The sequence below is a fragment of the Melanostigma gelatinosum genome, assembly GCF_949748355.1.
Source record: "Melanostigma gelatinosum genome assembly, chromosome: 18".
NCBI lineage: Eukaryota > Metazoa > Chordata > Actinopteri > Perciformes > Zoarcidae > Melanostigma > Melanostigma gelatinosum.
Genome location: NC_136651.1, coordinates 17,157,581 through 17,178,103, shown reverse-complemented (window position 1 = coordinate 17,178,103; position 20,523 = coordinate 17,157,581). Strand labels below are relative to the sequence as shown.

The following is a 20,523-nucleotide window of genomic DNA, read 5'->3' as shown; positions in this document are numbered from 1 at the left end:
AAACCACCATATTGTACGATTTTGTATCCACTTTGTATCCCATATGAACTGTTCTTACCAATACTGGAGTTACTTGTTACAATTATTTGTTTTTTATAAGACTGTACGAATAAAAACTGCAACCTCTCCATTATCTATTGAAGGCTTTATTTTACAGTGAATATAAATGCTTTTACACATACTCTAAAGATTCCTCACACTGTCCCAGTTCTGCTGATTCCAAGTAGAGTTTGGATTACAGCATATCCGGCTCTGTGCTGACCTCAGAGAATCAAAGATGTCAGATGAATGATCTTGGAGTGATGAGGAGAGGCACATTCATTTCTGCCCGATATAATCTATAGATTGGATTATTTGAATACACTAGGGCTGACACTAACTATTATTTTCCTTATTGTTTTATCTGCCAATTATTGTCTTGATTAATTCATTGATCTTTTTGTACTATAACATGCCAGAGAAAGGTAGATAACAGGTTTCCACATTTGCTTGTTTTGCTGGACCAAAATTATTCAATTAGCTTCTCAAATATGGCAAAGGAAAGCATTTTCAAATCTTATTTACTTACTATACATAATTTAGTCAGTCAATTGACTAAGCAATTAATCATTTTGCCGAATACAAGATGTATAATTATAAAAAGAAACACTACATTACATTATGATATTATGCATCTGACTTTATAGTACCTTACTGTTTTTTGTTTTTTTCCCCCATACTATAGCTAAGTTCTTCAATCCACACTCTAATTGAATACCTGGAAAACAATGTGACGTACACAAGAAAACTATAACAGACACATGAACACACACATACTCAGTTCAAAGACTCTGTGTTCTCCTGCTCCAGACTCTGGGACGAGGTCAGAGATCTCTGTCAGGACGGCCCTGGAAACAAAAAAACACAAAACATGTGAGTACAGAGGGTGTTTGCTTTGCTTTGTGCGTGTGTGTGTGTGCATGGGTGTTACTGACAGGTACTGCTTTAGTGTGTTCTCTGTGGCGTCCCAGAGTTTCACTTTGTCTTCAGAGATTATATTGCCCATACTCTCCCAGTAGGCTTCATTCTCTGAAGTATCCCAGGCCTCGACATGAAAACTATGATTTTGGCTCGCTGAGCTCTCCCTTAGAAAGCACCAGAAAAACATAAACATCACACATTTATGGAGAAAGACTGTGGTGTCATAATTTCATGTTCAAATCTCACACACAGTACAATTGACAACCCTAATACAGCCTCTGTTGGTGTGGAGATACAGTAATGATGGAGAGTCATCTATTTCTCATGAATAAGTAGTTTAGTGTAAATGTGGTCTTACCTGCACCTCATGTGCTGCTCGAGGAAACTCTTTAGAGCAGGCAGAATATGGTTCGGATTGATGAGTTCAGAGGACAAATGAGTCATAGACTTGGTCTCCACATCCTCTTCCTTGTGACTGGATTCACCCGACTCAACACAAACATCCTGCAGGCAGACAAAATAGTACTAATTACAATCCTCTTGTATGTCAAAGACTCAAGGCCATATTCTCCACAAGCATTAATCCACAGCAAACCTCATCTCTGCCCCTCCTGATCTCAGTCTCATCTCTCTGCTGATCTTTCTACTTCAATAAGAATTCAGCCAACTTGGGCACATCCTCCTCTTCCATGCCAAACGACTGGAAGAGAAGGCAAGATGGCAGGTTGTTCAGTATTTGATCCATACAGTCCAACAGTACACTGATGCATGACACGACAGGAACTCACGCAAAGCAGAGAGCCCAGCTTCACAACAGTCTGTTCTTCCTTCTCCAGGGGAGCCAGTAGGTTTAGGAGTTTATCCTCCATCAGGAAGCCCTGAGACAGAAGGAAGGGACACTTTTGGTTGAAGATGCGTGTCACATAAGGTCATAGATGGTTGAATAGAGTTATTAGAACAACCAAAACCTGTTTCAAATGATATATTGTATGCTTAAAGACACATGTTATTACTCGTTTTGATGAAAATATATTTGTCATTTGAAAAAAAAAAGACTTGTGTCAACTTCTTGTCCGCTTCTGTACACACATCTGCTTAATAAACTCTTCCAGTGATAAACATTAACAATGAACTTGTTTCTCACCGCCTCATCACACAGCAGCTCCATCACTTTTTTCAATGTCTCCAAAGACTGCTTCCCTTCCTCCACCTCGGCAGCACTCTCACTCTGCACCGTTTTCCCTTCCTTGTACATTTCCTTATCCATGCTCTCAGTGTCAGTCTCCGGCCTAGGCCCAACTGAGAGGTCCATCATCCTCTGACTACACTGTAAATTCTGCCCGGTGTGAAACAGCTGGGAGACAGCCTGGCGGGCAGGCATCCTGGCCTGTTTCTGAGGCTGGCTGGGACCAGAGAGCTCCATGAATTCCAGGGGAGTTCGCTCCCCGGCTAAACCAAGGTGCTCCTTGCAGATCAGCGAGTTGATGACCAAAACCCTCTCCACCAGTTGCTTCACCTCCACATCAATCATAAGCCACATCTCCTCAAATTGTCTGGCATCAGTAACTGCAAAGTGCCTGCATGAAGTGGATGGAGGCGCAAAAGAAAGAGAAGAAATTCTGTCCGACGGCATGTCAGCGTTACTTAAAACAGGATGATTGTGACTTACTTGATATTCTTCTGAATCTGTTCATATTGCTGGATTTTGTGTTTGTATTCCTCAGGCAAATGCTGGATCTTTTTTGTAAACTGTTTGTTCTCACTGGAAGACTTAGTACGAAGGTTTCCAATCTCTGTGTGCAGTCTGAAACAAAAACCAGCAGAAGAAACAGGGAGTGAATTAGATATACCAGTGTGTACGTGTGTGTGCAGGCATGCGTACATACGTGCATGAGAAAAATCAACTACCTGACGGCTCTTTTCTTCATACGGTGCAGATTCAATCTCTGTACTGGTACCTCAACTGTTGTCTTCATTCGTTTTAGAGCCGTGATTATTTGGCCGGCCTTTTTCTGTTGGTGTCTCTCCAGAACCTGCAGAGGCAACACTGGAACGTTAGGGCACTCAAATACTGGGCTTTTGTATGTCAAATGGTAACCCAGTTGAAACGTTTCTTCTTGGCAATGTAATCACAATTACTACTTCTATATACGATATTATTGGTTTCTGGGTCTGATTCCAATTTAAATTAACAACAAAGGAAAATGCTGAGTTAATCAGCAGCATTTACTTTTTATAAAATGGAGCTCATATCACAAACGTTTCATTCAAAGGATAAGCTACCCACACACACACACACACACACACACATATATATTTTTCACATTTACAATTTGCCTATATTAGCTTAGTTTAATCCAAACAATTAGCCATAATATTACATTCGGCATTACTTTCGCCACAAAAGGCTTTGGAAACTGAACAAACCTTTTCACTTTCCTCAACCTCCTCCTGTGGAGGCTAGCTCCTCATTGAGCTCCTCATTGAGCTCCTCATTGAGCTCCTCATTGAGCTCCTCATTGAGCTCCTCATTGAGCTCCTCATTGAGCTCCTCGCGGGCCTCCATAGTGGGGTTTACTTCCATATCCTGTGTGGAGACCCTGAAGGTTGTATGCAAACGTAATGATATAAAAATAGATTAAAACGGCAGTCTCTGAATATCACTAACCCACATGACATCATTATTATAACTATTACCATAACAAATAATCCATGCTGCAAGACAACCAACATTAGAATCGGATGAATACTTGTTCACGGTATTTACGGTAACGTTAAACATCAACTAGCACACTTACGTGTTCTTAGCCTCTTGATTTTCGGACAACACAGAGGGTACAGACTCATTATCCTCCTCCTTATCAACTTCTTCCATATTAAGAGTCTGCTGTATGGACGTCATTGGCATAAACTGTTAAATATTGTCATGATCGTAAAGATAACAAAGTAACAGGTCTGTGTCGCCGCAGTCTGTTTGGTAAACGTTGGTATGGTTTTGTGATTTTTTATGATACTATGATTTGTTATTGCATACAATGCTGTGTCTTTATGACGTACTATATTATGACAATCTATGAGAAACTATACGATGACTTTTTAAGACATACTTTACTATTTTTAAATAATGACATTACACACTGACCTTTTTATGACATTTTTACAGCATACTGTATGTTGGAGACATTTCAAGCAAGCTCTAATTTCTTACTGTTTTTATTTATTCAGTATAAATAGTATAGCAGCACCTAGTGGTAGTTTCTGGTGCTAGTGCACAGCGTCACCTGACCTCCCATCTCTCCAAGCTATTATTGAAGGCAGGTGCGCTAAAAAAAGGGAGCTGTGGAAGACGCCGAGACGATGTTTTTGTTGTTTTGGTTAACCGTAGTTTTATTTGATGAATTCATTCATTTCCCCACTGATTTGAACATTTGTCAAGACCTGTGTATTTTGGGGAATGTTTGTTCTGGGTTTTTGATTTTGTTTATGACGCCAAAGTAGATACGCTTAACCCATCAACTCGAATGCACCATTCAAACATCCTTTGGACCACCCGAACCAGCATGGATCATCAATCAGTGAGTAACTTTTACAAACTGAAGAACCGGACAGCACGTGATCACGTCTATGATGGCGTCTGCGGGCGGCTACCAATTTAGCTTAGAAGCTGCAATACTATACTATGACTATTTTATTTAGGGCATACCATACTGTAGATGTTTACGACACACTGAACTATGACATTTTGACATTTTATGGAAAGCTAAACTATGACTTCATAGATACCACAACCACTGGGGAAGGCTTTTCTGCCTGGGTGTGAATGAAACGCTGCCTGTGCCAAACAGGATTTTGGTTTTAAAATGTTGGCTTTGTATTCTTGAACTGGAGGCTTGGACCTCTGGGTCAGAAACGATGGGCGGCAGCGATCATGGTCTCTACACCGTATTGACATGGTTGAGTTGTAACATATTTGGGCGGGAGTCGGCCCCAAACCGGGCAGCGGAGAAGAAAGCTGAGGAAGAAGAGGCCTCTGACACCATATCCAGCTGTAAAGACCTAAGTGGTCGTTTGAATCCTTCCTTAAGCCGTACATATTGATGACTTGTACTTGTCCACGCTCTTCATGTATAAATCAGCTTTGCAATCTTTAAATTAAAAAAACATGAAAATAAAATCCTCGTTCAGGTGCAAAAAGAAGCTCATAACATGAGACGAGAGTTTTATGCCCGGAGATAAATTTGCCAAATGTGTTACATCCCTGAGGAAATGTGAAGGGACGATTATGACGGGGGTTGAGGAAGTAATGAGACGTGACGGAGGGGGTTTAACAAGAAACAGGTGGCATATTGATTTTAGTGACGATTAAGTGATTAATTGTCCAATTTAGATTATTTCACTAACAAGGGCTGACATTGGGAAATCTATTGAAAGAAGTGAAGGAGAATTCATGAGGAGTTAGGAGAAGAGAACCCGACTCCACTTTCACTAAGCTACGTAGTTATGATGCGACAGAGGATGTCACTGACGGAGGTCTGCCATGGTGGAACTACAACGAAGGACTACAAAAAGTGCAACTAAAACATGACCCCATGAAAACTGTTCAATATCAATATTTCCTTTGTGCAACTATTTAGATTCAATGGTTTGGTTATATTGTGCTTTTTAACAGTTTAATAATCAATCATAGGCCGAGCTTGTTTTTTTAATGCTTCTTGTTATTGAGGATTCGTTCATTGACAGTTTGCTATATTTGCTGTTCATTTTATTTCATATTCTTTTTTTTTTTTTTACTTATTTAGACAAACAAACGGACCATGTTCACCCATATTTCTGTTCCATAAAACCATATATGTAACAAAATACTTATTGTATTGATAAGTGTGTTGTTCACCTGCAGTGGAAATGCTGACCTAAACAAGTCTACTAAGATCAGGTTGTTAGTAAATTGTATCTCAATATAAATGAACATATAAACACCATAGTCCTGTGTGTGCTGCACATGTTTAGTGAATATTAATATTTAACATGCAGACTGAAAGTATCCTCAAGTTTAGGTGAAAGTTAAAGACAACACACAACAAAGTGAAGCACTGTGAGTATGATAACGTGTATGTAAACTTTGATGCTGAGTACTTCTTCACTTTGTTGTCTTTCTATTGAGTCCAGTCTGCATAAAGCTGCTAATATTCAGTGTAATGAGTTCCTCCCCAGTCATAATTATCGAAGACAGTGTTTCACTTTTGTAATAAAACAAACAAGATATCCCCTGTGGACTAAAGACTGATTTGCCTTCATGCTTCTTATTGTGATCTCAATATTTCAAATGGAGCATTTTTCCACTCGATATATCATGCATGAGCTGATCATCAGTGATATGTAAAGTTTCAAAAGAGAGAAATATAAACCAGGAACCAAATTAACACAATTCACTGTATATCATGAAATACTCCTGTAATTGCTTTTATTTTGGGAGACCTGTGTGGAGGTTTTTGGAGCAGCAAACTATGATCAAATAAAATTCTACATTAATATAACGTAGTGTACAGACATGAATGGCATCTTCACATTGAATTAGCATCTTTCCAAATTGTTGAACTGCTCTTTTAAGATTACTAAAGTAGCTTTAGCGACAAAGTGGTGACAAGCTAAAGTTGACATGCTAATCTTACAGCTACATTCTTTAACAATGTTCCACTGAGTCCGACGTTTATCAATGTTACTATTTACAGGTGTGACGTGTCAGCATTTCTTCAGAGAAAAAGGCCCTGGTGAAAAGAAAAACATGCCGCCTCCAAAGTGTTGCCTCAGACTGGGCATGGCCCATCAACAACCGTAATAACTGAGTGGTTTGTATACCTGAGTGTGTTGATGCCTGTGGTGGTGGGGTTCAAAATTGCATTAAAGGGGCACTCCATCAGTTTAGTAATGTGCATAATGTTGAGACTTGCAAGAGAAAGCTGCAAAAATTGAAGCAGCAGAGGCTGACATGTCATGACTTGTAGTCTCTAATGAGACTCCAATGTGTCTTTTAGTTATACTATTGCCTTTTAAAAATGGCTGTGCAGTAGGCCTACCTGCTGTTGGCTGTGGCAATATAAAATGTGACACATAACATTAGGGGGGACTGCCTCTTTAATAAAAAACAAAATCCCAAATCATTGTTGTAATACACTCAGATGAATACTCACAACAACCCACTTCACAGTGAGCAGAGTCACTGTAAACTATGAGCTGCTTTCTCCCAAAGCACACCTGTCCATCATTATTCTTGATTGAACTGTCCCTTATGATCCCCTCGTGTCGGTAGCACGTGCAGTGCGCGCTTTCTCCGTCAGATGGCGCATCCAAAACTCCGTTCAAAAATATATTTACATCTATATTCCCTGAAACTCATATTCTTGGGAGTATGGAGCCACTTTAACGAAATTGCGGCCACTCTAGTCAAGTTTTACCTTTGCGCGAGGTAATCGGCACGTGCGAGCTCGTTCATCAGCCCCCAGCCCTCCACTTAAGTCAACACCGCACGACAAGCCTGGGCACTTTCTCCACACGTTTGTGCAGCTCGGGGGTCGGGACCGCTAAACATCTCCGTCGGAAAGGGAAACTGGGGGAGAGAGAGAGGGAGAGGACATGAACGGAAGGGAGGCAGAAATCACAGACATGCCAAGCTGTACACACGCGCAGCAGCGCTATTTTAGGGCGTGCAGAAAGGCGCCAAACAAAGTGGGGTTTACCGGATAAACATAAACACTGGTGTTTAGTATCCCCCCCCCCCCCTCTGGAAATATTTCCGCTGCCGGAGAGCGTTGTTTCGCCCGTGTGTTGTGGAAAAGAGGGTTCCGGCGTTGGGCAAACACTGCCCTGTGTGTTATCTCTTCTTTTCTCTTATTCTTTGCTGTGGATATTACGGGAAGTTCTTGTTTTTTGCAATTTTTTGTTGTTTTACTTCCGAGAAAAGGTTAAATGCAAATTGCGGTTGGAGACTCCGGGCTTTGGTTGGACAACTAAACAGACTTAAAAACGTTGTGTTGCTTTTTTCTCTCTCCCCCTTACATCGTGTTGTGAGGCTGTGCTGTTTGGTTCACTGAAATGTGAGCCACTATACTGAAGTCGGTACATGACAAAAACCGCTGCATCCAGCTGTTTTGTTAGCCGCTACTGTAACGCCTTTTCTTCTTTTTTTGGGGATTGGATATGCAAAGCAAACTTTTTAAGAATGAAGAGGAGAAAATTCCCGTAGCACGTCTCTGTCGTCTGCTCGCATCGCCGCCGCCGTGTACGCTAAACTGGATCCGTATTTCGGTGTTTTTTTCCCCCTAAGCCTTCACTTCCATGTCGCGGAGACGGGGGAGCTGACATGCGTCTGGGATGGGGGGTGTAGCCCGGTAACGCACGGTTGCGAAATCGCCTGATTATCACAGCTGATAGTGAATGATTAAAACGTCCGCGCGCAGGTAAGGGAGCCGACTTGTGCCTGCTCGTGCGCCGTGAAACCTCCAGCTCTCAGCTGCTCCGCCGTAGAGCCAGTTCGAGGACTCTGCTTAAACACTTTCTGTGCGGGGGAGTCAGCCCCCCCCCCCCCATTTGGAGCTGCTATGGAGGAGTGGAGACAATGCGGGAGGTGGTTGATAGACTGCAAGGTCTTGCCCCCGAACCACCGGGTCGTGTGGCCCTCGGCGGCTGTCTTCGACCTGGCGCAGGCTCTGCGAGACGGGGTGCTCCTGTGCCAGATGTTGCACAACCTCTCGCCGGGTTCGGTGGACCTGAAGGAGATCAATTTCAGACCCCAGATGTCACAGGTGAGCTGCGAACTTCCAACCAGCAAGATGATGGGTTGTTTGATGACACACACACACACACACACACACGCACACGCACACTCACACTCTCTTACATGCATTCACCGTTGTTTTGTTTTTTGCCACTGACATGACCATGCAATGTTTGGGAGGTCTGGAATGACATTTCTACAGCATCCAATTCCTGGATTCTGATCCACAGATTTGATCCCTCCTGTCACAACAAGCCCACTTCTTGCCCCCCCCACTCCCCCCCCCAAGAAAAGCCACTATCAGTATATCGCTGATGATGATATGGTTCGACAGATATCACGGTGCACACAGTACACACCGTAGCACACACAGGACACGGGTGAAAGGAGCAAGGTGCCATACCGTGCACACAAGAGCTACTGCCACACCTCGAGTTAATCACACCTCTAGATTCTGCGTGTTGTTCGACGGTTGTTCCATCTTTTCACAAACAAGCGTGTTGTCGTTAAACGTCTCAAGTCTCCCATCAGCAGCACGCTCAGCGGCGCATCCTTTGTAAGGCAGCTCACTGTCGGGTCGGGGTACGAGGAGGGCACGTTTTGCTTTAGATGAAAAAAGATGAAAATTGAGTATTATCCAGTCGGACCGATGATAATATTCAGTTTTTCTACTTTTATTGACCTTTTCTGGCGCCATCCGGGTGATGCCATTTTGCCGCCAATCTTCTTCATTTAGTAAACGCCACCAGTATGGTTTCCCTTTCACCCAAAGCTGAGGATTGGTTTGCTTTTGAAATGTTACCCATGTCATACTGCAGAAGGGTTTGGAGTAAAGTTCACAGTAAGTCCTGTCAAAGTGGAATAACCATCGTGGTATGTAGTTGGACTCAAACGTAACGTCTACGTGGTGGCACGATGTGGGTTTTGAATCTCAGTCTCGATGAAGCTCCCGCTCTCCTCTTGTCTGGTGAACACGGGACGTTTACACGACCGCGGCGGCGGAGGAGAAGTGTTTCTGTGGCAAACGCTCCTATTGATTCATTCAGTCTGCTCTGAAGCACCGCTGAGCCTTCATTCACTGTACGGTGACGGAAGTCTGGGAGCTGGCACTGTGACTGGATCAGGACTGCCCCCCCGCCTGCACAGTGGTTTTCAGGTATCCTTGTGGCAACAGAGCTGTTGCCCTCTGACAGCCCATTCGTCTGATGGTCTTGGCACATCGTGACTCGTTTCTGTCACAATAACCCGAGTGTGTGTTGCATCTGTTTGTCTGGCTTTCACTCTGCGTCGCTGGCTGCCTCTTTCTTAGTAAGTCGTTCTTGTTTTTTCTTTCTGTGTGGTTCGAGTAGTACAACATCCTGTAGAGTCCATCTACAGAAATGCCATCCACACTCAGTTCTGATGATCCTTTAACCCTGAACGAGCAGCAGAACACAGGCTTTGTGACATTATCCGGAATTGGCTTCCAGTTGAATACTATCGGAGCCCGGCCACTAAACGGACATTAAACACAGAAGAGGGAACACGTGACGGGCATATCTGTGTTCATAGACTAAATGCTTCCAAAATAACTGACGTTAGTAGCGACTGTAGCCCCTAGTCCTCCGCTCTCTTTTGCCTAGTAACCAGCAGTGGCCGGGACTTATCAGCTCAGAGGCCGCTGCCTTCCCTGATTACGAGACGAGAGAGAGGTCTGGATGGCACGCTTTGATCTGCCCACTAATCCCGTGCTCCCGGTCCCACTGCGTGAATCCTCGGCGAGGGTGGAAGTGTGTGTGTGTGTGTGGTGGGGGGGGGGGGGTAGTCCTCGGTGACAAATTGGGTTAAACCAAGTCCTGGCAGCAGAACAGCAGTGTGTGATTTACGATAAGCAAAAAGGTCAGAGCGCGTGTGATTCTGCACCAAATGAAGACGAGGTGAAGCGGAGTCCTTCCATTATTTGCTCCTGATTGATGGCTTCTAAAATGTAGTTTTGTCTTGAATATGCCTCGCTTGTTAAACAGTTAGTCCCGCTGTGTTTGACTCGGGTGCTCACGTATTAGTTTTAATGCTGTGCGACCCCTAACACTCAGTCAAAAGGGATGTGCCTCTCCTTTTTGTATTCTACTGACTCACTCATTCTACTCAGCGGCTGCTGTTAACAGACCCTAATCCCAATTTACACATTGGCAATGATCCCAGTTGGTCCTCCGGTGCATTACCTGTGTGCCGGAGTGCGTTCTGTGGAGCTCGGAGGGAAGTCGTAGCAGCAACACTGAGAACGTTTTTGATGGAGAGCGTCCACAAGCGTCTGAATCTGTGACCGGTTTGCCACATGTTGAGTGTGCACACCAACCGTAGCTTTTTTAAGGGTTCCGAACATGAGTTTCATGGTTTGAGATTTAAATGTTTTTCTTCTTTCTTTTTAGGACGGAGGTTTTGGCGAGCAGTTTGAGACTGTTATGGGTGCGTTTGATTTGTCCTGCCTGGTCCTGTGTTCAAACACAGAACTGTCAGAAAGGAGGCTTTCTGTGTAGAGTTTACGTGTTCTCCTCAGGTGTGTTTTCAGTGCTGATTGATTTAAAAATGAACTGACATTAGTTTTAAGAATCTACAACGTGTACAAGCAGAAACACTGCTGCTTCTTGCGTCTACAATGGGAGGATGTGCTGTGTAGTTTTGGCCAGTTAATGGTAACTGACATATTTGGTAAAATAATCATTTGTTTTGCACTCTGATGAATCTACTGAATAAATAAGGGTGGGAATAAAATGCATTTGAGTGGCTGAAAAGTGGAAAGGTGTTATTCCAGCTCACAGCGAGGAAGTGTGTTGTATATTCATGGAGTAAATGATGCAGCACTGACCTGTAAATACACAAGTAACTGTTCTAGTAGTAAATATCAATGCTGTCAATGTACATATTTCTACGTGTATGAGAAGCAGTTTTTCTTACATAAACTGTGAGCTCACATGTGTCTCTGCCTCACCGCTGAGAGGAGGCGTGTGAAGAACCTACGAAGAAGAAGCCGTCAAAGATGACCTTCATCGAGGCGGTCAAATACATCCCTGGTTTTCTTCTTTTTAAAAAAAAATGATGGCGAGGCTCGCCTCCTTACCTCAAGGCCGTGAATGTACACTTAATGAGCGCCGGTGCTTCTGAGCTCCAAAGTGTGTGTGTGTGTGTGTGCACATCCAGAATCCAGCGCCTCGGGCTGCGTGTGAAAGACGATACCGAGCTGTGCTCTCTGAAGCCTTTTGTGTGTTCTGCGGTGTGTTTTTTTTCACTTAGCTCTTCTCATTCTTTTTTTCTTCTCGTTAGTGAGGTGGTTGTGAATGCCTTTGGGATGACTCTGGCGGATAAGAATGTGTGTGTGTGTGTGTGTGTTTGGATTGCAGCGGAAGTAGAGACTTTACAGCACCTGTGCTCAGACCTGAATCTCTGACGGCTGAGCTCAGAGGCCTCCTGGAGCTTCTCGGCGCTCCGCAGGGCTCCAGGTCTCACGCGGAGCTTGCCGCTTCCACTCACAATAAGCCAGAGTGCTTCCTCTTTGTCCGGCTCCCACCGGAAACATTGGCTTCCGCCGGCAAGTTACAGGAGCTGCTTTGAATATGATTTATTTATTTCATAAATTCTGCTATTCATACTACAAGCCGTGATTGAGTGAACAATGCAGCACCAGCATGATGGTGAGGTTACATTCACAGTGGACATCAGCGTTTTGACTATTTCAGAGAATCCGTCTGAACCAAAGTTTCAAATCCAGACAACCGCTGTCAGAAGAATCCTCATGTATTAACATCATATTCCAACAAGAATCAATGTGATAAAGTGTTCAGTGTAAGTATAAAAAATAAGAAATTTTGCGTGCAGTTGTTCTTTATTTACTGCTTTAGCTTTGTTTCCCAGCAGCAGCGGCAACTCGCCGGTCGTCATGTTTGGCTCTGCTCTGAGAAGAACCTTTTCGGTTCTGGTTTGGTCTCCATCAACCTTTGAGAAAAATCTATCTGGCTCTTTAGTATTTCAGCTTTTAAACTTTCTTCAGTACCTATGTGTTGTGTTGTGGTGTAGACGGAGTGTTTGGAAGGAAGCGCTGACGAAACAGAACTTATTTGTACTTAATTGTTCAGACATTTTTTTTATTATAGCAACGTGTTGATTTGTTCATTCATTAAAGGAGTCGAGGGGTGTTCAAAGTGTGCGTTTCGAAGCTATTGTTTCAAGTGATAATGATAAAAGTAATATTAACTGTTGAAGTATATAACTCTCATTGAAATAGTATTTATCGTTGGAAGCGTAAAGCCCAGATTCCAGGGCTAAACCCCTGGATATTAAGTGACTGAGGCGCGTCTCAAAGCGCTCTGCAGGGTTTGAAATGAGATCAGAGGGAGTGTGCGAACCACTAAAACGACATGGTAAATGCTTTTGTTTGTGTCCAGTGTGGGGAAGGGGTCGGCGACTATACTGTAGACAACCACCCACCAGTGCCTCCCCCAAGAGTAATTTAATCTCTGCATTCTGTCCAGCGCTGACCCCGTGACCCCAGCGTGTGCCGGATGCAGGTACTACTGCTAATGGAGCTCGTTAGGGACGCGTCCCGTGCTGCACAGCTGGGGTGTTGCCACCGGAAGCTAATGGGATTGACGGGGGGGCCAGGCCAGGGTTTTCCTCACCCTTTGTGTGAGCTAATCCTGCTCCTAGGGCCGCACAAAGCATTTTAACTAACTTTTGATATTCCTGTGGATTGTGTGTTGACATTTCCACAACTGGCACCAAAACTGTGTTATTTGTTGAAGGGATGGAAATGGCCCGAGTCTTAACCTTCCAGTGACACAGCAAGCAGTGCGTCTTTCACACTGACCTAAGAACAGGTCAGGGGCAATAGGCTGTATTTAACTCTGAACTATCGAATAATATATAAGAGATGTATGTGTATATAGATCTTTTTTGTCTGTCCTTCAACCGTCAAAAATTGAAATTTTATCCTTTTATCTGTAGTGGTTGTTTGCATAAAAACACACACTTCAAATTATTAGCAAATAAAAGATTGCATTTTTATCATGGAAGGAGATTGTTTGCATTAGCAGTTTTAATTATGAAGTTAAACGGATCTTAATTCCCTCGATATTGCTGTAAAAACATCTTCAAACAACTATTTAGTCACGTCAACTTGATTTTGCAATATCACATCGGACATGTCATGATAATGTCATAAAGCACCTTCCCCCAACACAAATGTTTACTGAATAGAGAACGACTGCATCATAGAATAACTCAATGGAACCTCCGTACGTTAGCTGTTGGCTCCGGTGCTGCAGCGTTACTAGCTCGCCTCCTGATGTTTTTTGTCTTTGAGTTCATAATGTACCATTATCAGGTTTGACCACTAAAAAGCATTGATTGTTATTATTAATGAATATCGTCCGTTAAACGATCAGTAGTAAAAGTTAAACTGCAGCATTAATCCACCGCTCACACATGTGCCGAACCGCGAGAGAGGATCCTTACAGATCACAGATCAGCTGCGGTCCATTACACCAGGAATGGACCTGGTCAGCAAAATGATAATCGTAACCAACAGGAATGATGGCCAGAGCTATGAAAACATGAGGCAGGTTGTTAAAATCCATGAATGAATAAATTATAGTCCTTTTAATCCCAGGGGTTGTATAAGAGGCCATAGCAGTGTATTGATCTGGAGGGGATCGTACCTCTCTTCACACTGAGGTAAGATTACATAATAACAGCAGTGTTCCCCGAGCTGGTAGGAAGTCCGTGTCCTGTTCACGGTCACTTGATCGGAACGGATGTGGATGCCTTGCAACAGCACGGAGCTCGAACTTTGTCCAGTTTAAGGACAGTCTTGGCCGAAAAGTCAGAATTTCCTCAGCTTCTGTCCAGCTGCTCCTGTTTAACTCATGACACTTTCTTGTAAGTTGAAAACTAATATATCCGCTTAAAATTACGCTTATCTGTGGGTTCATGCCAATTCTCTAAACTGCATCCACGTTTCCTTCACTTGCGTTTTTCTCCTTGCGCCCTCGCTCTGAAGGCTGCGATGAGAGACGCAGGGACAGCTGTGAGGAAACACCTTTTCTAGAGAAGTGAGACGCGCTTTCTTCCCAAGCGACGTCCGCGTTTGTTGACGACGAACAGCTGGATCAGATGTGGCAACGTCTGTTGGTTTTGAGTTTGTTTTTGCATCTGTATGCACTGTCCAAATAACGGCAGCAATATGAGACGACTGTTGGGCGGTGGGCTTGTAATGTGTTTTCAAAACGGTCTGTTCAGCTGCAGCTTCCAATCACTTATAGATTTCCCCAAAAAAAGGGCGCGTCTGTCCGGTAAAAGTCTTGCTCATGCGTTCCCCGGGCAGCCTCCTCTTTCCTCGCTCCAAACAGACGTAAGAGCGTTGGGAACTGCTGTTGTCAGCTGTTCAAACAGAACGTCTAGATATCCTTAATGTCTTAAGAGGAACAGTGTTTGAACAGCTGAGATGTGCTTACAGGTGTGTTCATGCCTCTGTGCTGCTGGCTTCCACAGCGCAGTGGTCGCTTGACATTCAGCACATGAAAAGATTGGGTGAGCGTTTAACAAGGGCTGTAAAAGAATATATACTTCTACTGTCCATTTTGATATGTTACTTGATGAAAATAAAAGACTTCCTTTACTTTTCCACAGTGTTACTATAAACCTCCACCGTTTACAGCTATATCATTCTCGTGTGGATATCCAGGTGTGAACATCTGTCTCTTTGTAAAACAACTTAACACATTTAGATCTATAGCACTAGATAGCATTTAGATCATGACATTTGAGGAACTGAAACCCATTGTCTTGCATTTCTGTGTAATTAAAGCAGAAACAATGTCAACTTTGACAGCAACTGGTTAGAAAAATAAAAGACAAACAATGCCGTTGAATCACTCTGATAAACAAGGAGAGGAGACGAGTGCTCGCTTAATAGCCCGTTCCAAAAAGCAGATAAAGGACTGCACCGCAGAGGTTAAAGTTCATTCTGTAATTCAGCAAATTCAGCCTTCTTACTTCCTGGTTATTTTAATTTGGGGACGAAGAGAAGAGGAAATGGGACTTGAGCAGAAGCAGCTGCCGGACAATAAATTGATATTATGTCGGACTTTACGTGAGCGTTCTTTGCTCTTAATACATAATCAAGTGGTAGTTTCACTAATTTCAACCCCTCCACCACAGCGACATCCTGCTCTACGGTTATTGTTTAATAGATACACGGGTGAAAACTGACTTTATTGACTCGCTATTCATATTGCCATGTGATGCTATGCTGTCATTGATCTCAAAGAGGGAAATATTCCATTCAGATGACGAGGTGTGCCTCTGAAAGCTTTCAGCTCATGTAAATGACCACAAAGAGACGCAAAACCGCCACTATGTGATGCAAAATGGCCACAAAGAGACGCAAAACCACCACTATGTGATGCAAAACGGCCACAAAGAGACCCAAAACCGCCACTATGTGATGCAAAACGACCACAAAGAGATGCAAAACCGCCACGATGTGAAGCAAAACGGCCACAAAGCGACGCAAAACCGCCACTATGTGAAGCAAAACGACCACAAAGAGACGCAAACCGCCACTATGTGATGCAAAATGGCCACAAAGAGACGCAAAACCACCACTATGTGATGCAAAACGGCCACAAAGAGACCCAAAACCGCCACTATGTGATGCAAAACGACCACAAAGAGATGCAAAACCGCCACGATGTGAAGCAAAACGGCCACAAAGCGACGCAAAACCGCCACTATGTGAAGCAAAACGACCACAAAGAGATGCAAAACCGCCACGATGTGAAGCAAAACGACCACAAAGAGATGCAAAACCGCCACGATGTGAAGCAAAACGACCACAAAGCGATGCAAAACCGCCACTATGTGAAGCAAAACGACCACAAAGAGATGCAAAACCGCCACTATGTGATGCAAAACCGCCACAAAGACGCAAAACCGCCACTATGTGATGCAAAACGACCATAAAGAGATGCAAAACCGCCACTATGTGACGCAAAACCGCCACAAAGAGACTCAAAACCGCCACTATGTGATGCAAAACGGCCACAAAGAGACTCAAAACCGCCACTATGTGATGCAAAACGGCCACAAAGAGACGCAAAACCGCCACTATGTGACGCAAAACCGCCACAAAGAGACTCAAAACCGCCACTATGTGATGCAAAACGGCCACAAAGAGACGCAAAACCGCCACTATGTGACGCAAAACGACCACAAAGAGATGCAAAACCGCCACTATGTGATGCAAAACCGCCACAAAGAGACTCAAAACCGCCACTATGTGATGCAAAACCGCCACAAAGACGCAAAACCGCCACTATGTGATGCAAAACGACCATAAAGAGATGCAAAACCGCCACTATGTGACGCAAAACCGCCACAAAGAGACTCAAAACCGCCACTATGTGATGCAAAACGGCCACAAAGAGACGCAAAACCGCCACTATGTGACGCAAAACCGCCACAAAGAGACTCAAAACCGCCACTATGTGATGCAAAACCGCCACAAAGAGACTCAAAACCGCCACTATGTGATGCAAAACGGCCACAAAGAGACGCAAAACCGCCACTATGTGATGCAAAACGACCACAAAGAGATGCAAAACGGCCACAAAGAGACTCAAAACCGCCACTATGTGATGCAAAACGACCACAAAGAGATGCAAAACCGCCACAAAGAGACTCAAAACCTCCACTATGTGATGCAAAACGGCCACAAAGAGACACAAAACCGCCACTATGTGATGCAAAACGACCACAAAGAGACGCAAAACCGCCACTATGTGATGCAAAACGGCCACAAAGAGACGCAAAACCGCCACTATGTGATGCAAAACGACCACAAAGAGACGCAAAACCGCCACTATGTGATGCAAAACGGCCACAAAGAGACGCAAAACCGCCACTATGTGACACAAAACGACCACTATGTGACACAAAACGACCACTATGTGACACAAAACGACCACAAAGAGACACAAAACGACCACTATGTGAAGCAAAACGACCACAAAGAGACGCAAAACCACCACTGTGATGCAAAATGACCAAAGAGAGGCAGGGGGGGGGGGGCCTCAGTGTCTGTTCGAAGTCACAGCTAACATTTATTGTTGGGAGGTCACAAAATGACCAAAACGAGACGCAATAGGACTACAAAAGGCTGAAGAACAACTAACAGATGAAAACGGCCGACAAGAGACACGACACTGGCAAAATGAGACACAAAATGCCAACGCAGAGACACAAAAGTTCTACAAAGAGATGCGAACTGACCAAAAGTATGTCTCTTTGAATCTGCGGCTCCAGTTTGTTTAGCAAGGCAAGTTTATTTGTATAGCACATTTCAACAAGGTAATTCAAAGTGCTTCACATAAAACCATTAAAAGCATCAAAACATAAGGCAAAAGAAAAGGAGATTTAAAAACAATTAAGAACATTCATTAAAACATTAAAAAACAGTACAAGAAATAAAATGCAGTAGTAAAATGCAGAAATGCAGGAAATTGATTAATATATGAATTGAACGTGGTTCAATTAAAGGCAGCAGCAAACAGAAAAGTCTTCAATCTTGATTTAAATGAGCTGAGGGTCTCATCAGACCTGCAGCTTTCTGGGACTTTGTTCCAGATATGTGGAGCAGAACAACTGAACGCTGCTTCTCCATGTTTAGTTCTGACTCTGGGAACAGAAAGTAGGAGGGGTGTGGGTCTGTGCTCAGGGGCCCGTTGGCTCACAGTCCGTCCATGCTGCTGCTGGAAGAAGCAGAAACAGGAAATGGATGTGGAATTCAAACAAGCCCCTTTTTAATGTGAATGTGGGCCGTGATGTGACAATTCGGGGGGAATGGCTGCCGCGTAACAATCGAGGGGCTGAGTTCTGAAGCCGCCAGAGTGCACGTGTTGTAGGGATGTGACCGTGTATTAATATCACGGCTCGGTTTCATCCACGAGAGGACTGTTGAACAGTGAAGTCGAGCGCTGTGGGTGTACGGGAGTCTGCAGGGATTTGATCTCAGGTTAAACATCATCACATTTGATAAACTCTCAAATATCAGCTGGCCTCAAATGTCCTATCACATTTGGTACAAATGACAATCTACCGCTTCAGCATGTGAGGGAAAGCAATTCATTTGGGACCACGCGAGATGAAGTTTTTTTTTTTTGTTGTACTATTAACATCTAAAAGGGAAACTAGCTTTGGCAGGAAATGGTAATTACAGCAGATGGAGCACAGTGCTTCTGCCCAGTGATGCACGTTTTTAAACCATATTGCAAAATATCATGTTGTTATGTGTCATCTCACCCTCTTTCTTTCATTTGGTACTCCGCAGAGGCTTGAACGCGACTTAGCCGATCTGGTGTGACTCAGCCAGGGCCCTGCAGTTTTATCATGTGTATTTAATAAGATAACCCCCCCCCCCCCACCCCACCTAAAGCCTGTGGAGCATTTCTCTGCCTCTCTTCCCTCTTTCTCTTCCCTGCATTCCTCAGGGAAGTCAGAAATGCAAGCGCAGGGTTTTCTGCGGGGAACTCCGGGTTGACCTAATCACAGAGAGAGAATTTAACTGATGTCATGTAAAGGCAGTATACAGCTAATCTAGCAAAGAGCATTTCACTGTTGACAGTGGAGAGATTTCTTTTAAACTAAAATTAGAATAGCCTTTAAAATCTTGCATGTGTCAAAACACCCCAGTGGAGAGCTCATTCTGTTAGTGTCCTCGTAATTATCTTAACTAAGTGTCAGGGGACGCATCACACATTGAGGAAAGTGAGCCGCCATAACAACATGCCGCCCTTTTGTTTGTGCCATTCCAATAGAGACGGACAAAAGTGATCACCCAGAGAGAGAGAGAGAGAGAGAGAGAGAGAGAGAGAGAGAGAGAGAGAGAGAGAGAGAGAGAGAGAGAGAGAGAGAGAGAGAGAGAGAGAGAGAGAGAGAGAGAGAGAGAGAGAGAGAGAGAGAGAGAGAGAGAGAGAGAGAGAGAGAGAGAGAGAGAGAGAGAGAGAGAGAGAGAGAGAGAGAGAGAGAGAATTGTGGCACTTTAGTCATTAATCAGCCAGTCAGTTTGTCCTTCAAAGTGCTTCATCCACGCCTGTCGGTTATGACACTTAGCCTGTTACGCGGCGAGCCGGTGTCACAGCGGCGTGTGCCGGAGTCTTAATTCAAGTTGTTGTGCTGGCTGATTGTGGCTGCTTCCTGCTGTAGAGAACAGATGAGGCTCTGGATTGTGCTCCGGGGAGAGGCACAGCAGCTCCATGGCCACCTCCAAACTACACACGCACACGCACAAACAAATACGTTAGCAGCCTCTTTCTGGGGGGAAGATAAACAGCTTTATATTTTCTCTATCTCTTCACCAAAAGGAAATGGATAATATGAACCCTTGTGACGCACTGCCTGGCGGCTAAGTATGGGAGCAGTGTTTATACTGCCCATGGATTTTTCTCAGGGCCTTTCGCCGCAGGAATCGCCGCGAGAAGCGCCGATATCCAATTACCGACGCGCATCGATCGTATCGCACAATTGGCTGTGGAACGGGAAGGGCACAGAGGCAGGGTTGCAACGCTCGCGACTCGGTCGCATTAAAAAGGCCAGCGCTTATTGATCCTCTCCGCGGCTCAATCTCCAGTTAATCATGCAAACAAAGTGGAACAGTGTCGCCGGTTACAGAGGGTGGAAGAGATCGCTTCCTCGCGCTCCACCTCGGGGTCACGGTGCGCTGCTCTGTGATTCGTAATCTAAACCTTCCCCGCTTGTGTTCT

The 20,523-nt window shown here is 44.1% G+C and overlaps 1 protein-coding gene and 1 long non-coding RNA gene across 8 annotated transcripts in view; one reads left to right on the top strand and one right to left on the bottom strand.

Annotated features, from left to right (window-relative positions):
• Positions 1-1,352: 1,352 nt before the first annotated feature.
• On the bottom strand, positions 1,353-2,219 carry LOC306792742. The gene is made up of 4 exons (XR_013772839.1): positions 2,105-2,219; positions 1,749-1,838; positions 1,556-1,660; positions 1,353-1,464 (listed from the first exon to the last, which is right to left on the bottom strand). It is a non-coding gene; the product is annotated as an uncharacterized lncRNA (long non-coding RNA).
• Positions 2,220-7,700: 5,481 nt separating this feature from the next.
• The window catches only part of vav2 (vav 2 guanine nucleotide exchange factor), a 182,234-nt gene continuing 169,411 nt past the window's right edge, over positions 7,701-20,523 (top strand). For all 7 annotated transcript variants that reach the window (XR_013772849.1, XM_079290212.1, XM_079290215.1 and 4 more), the window contains exon 1: positions 7,701-8,759. Coding sequence is in view for 6 of the 7 variants with exons in the window: in XM_079290212.1 (XP_079146338.1) it covers positions 8,556-8,759 (204 nt within the window). In the remaining variant the exon portion in view is untranslated. The remainder of the gene's footprint in view (positions 8,760-20,523) is intronic.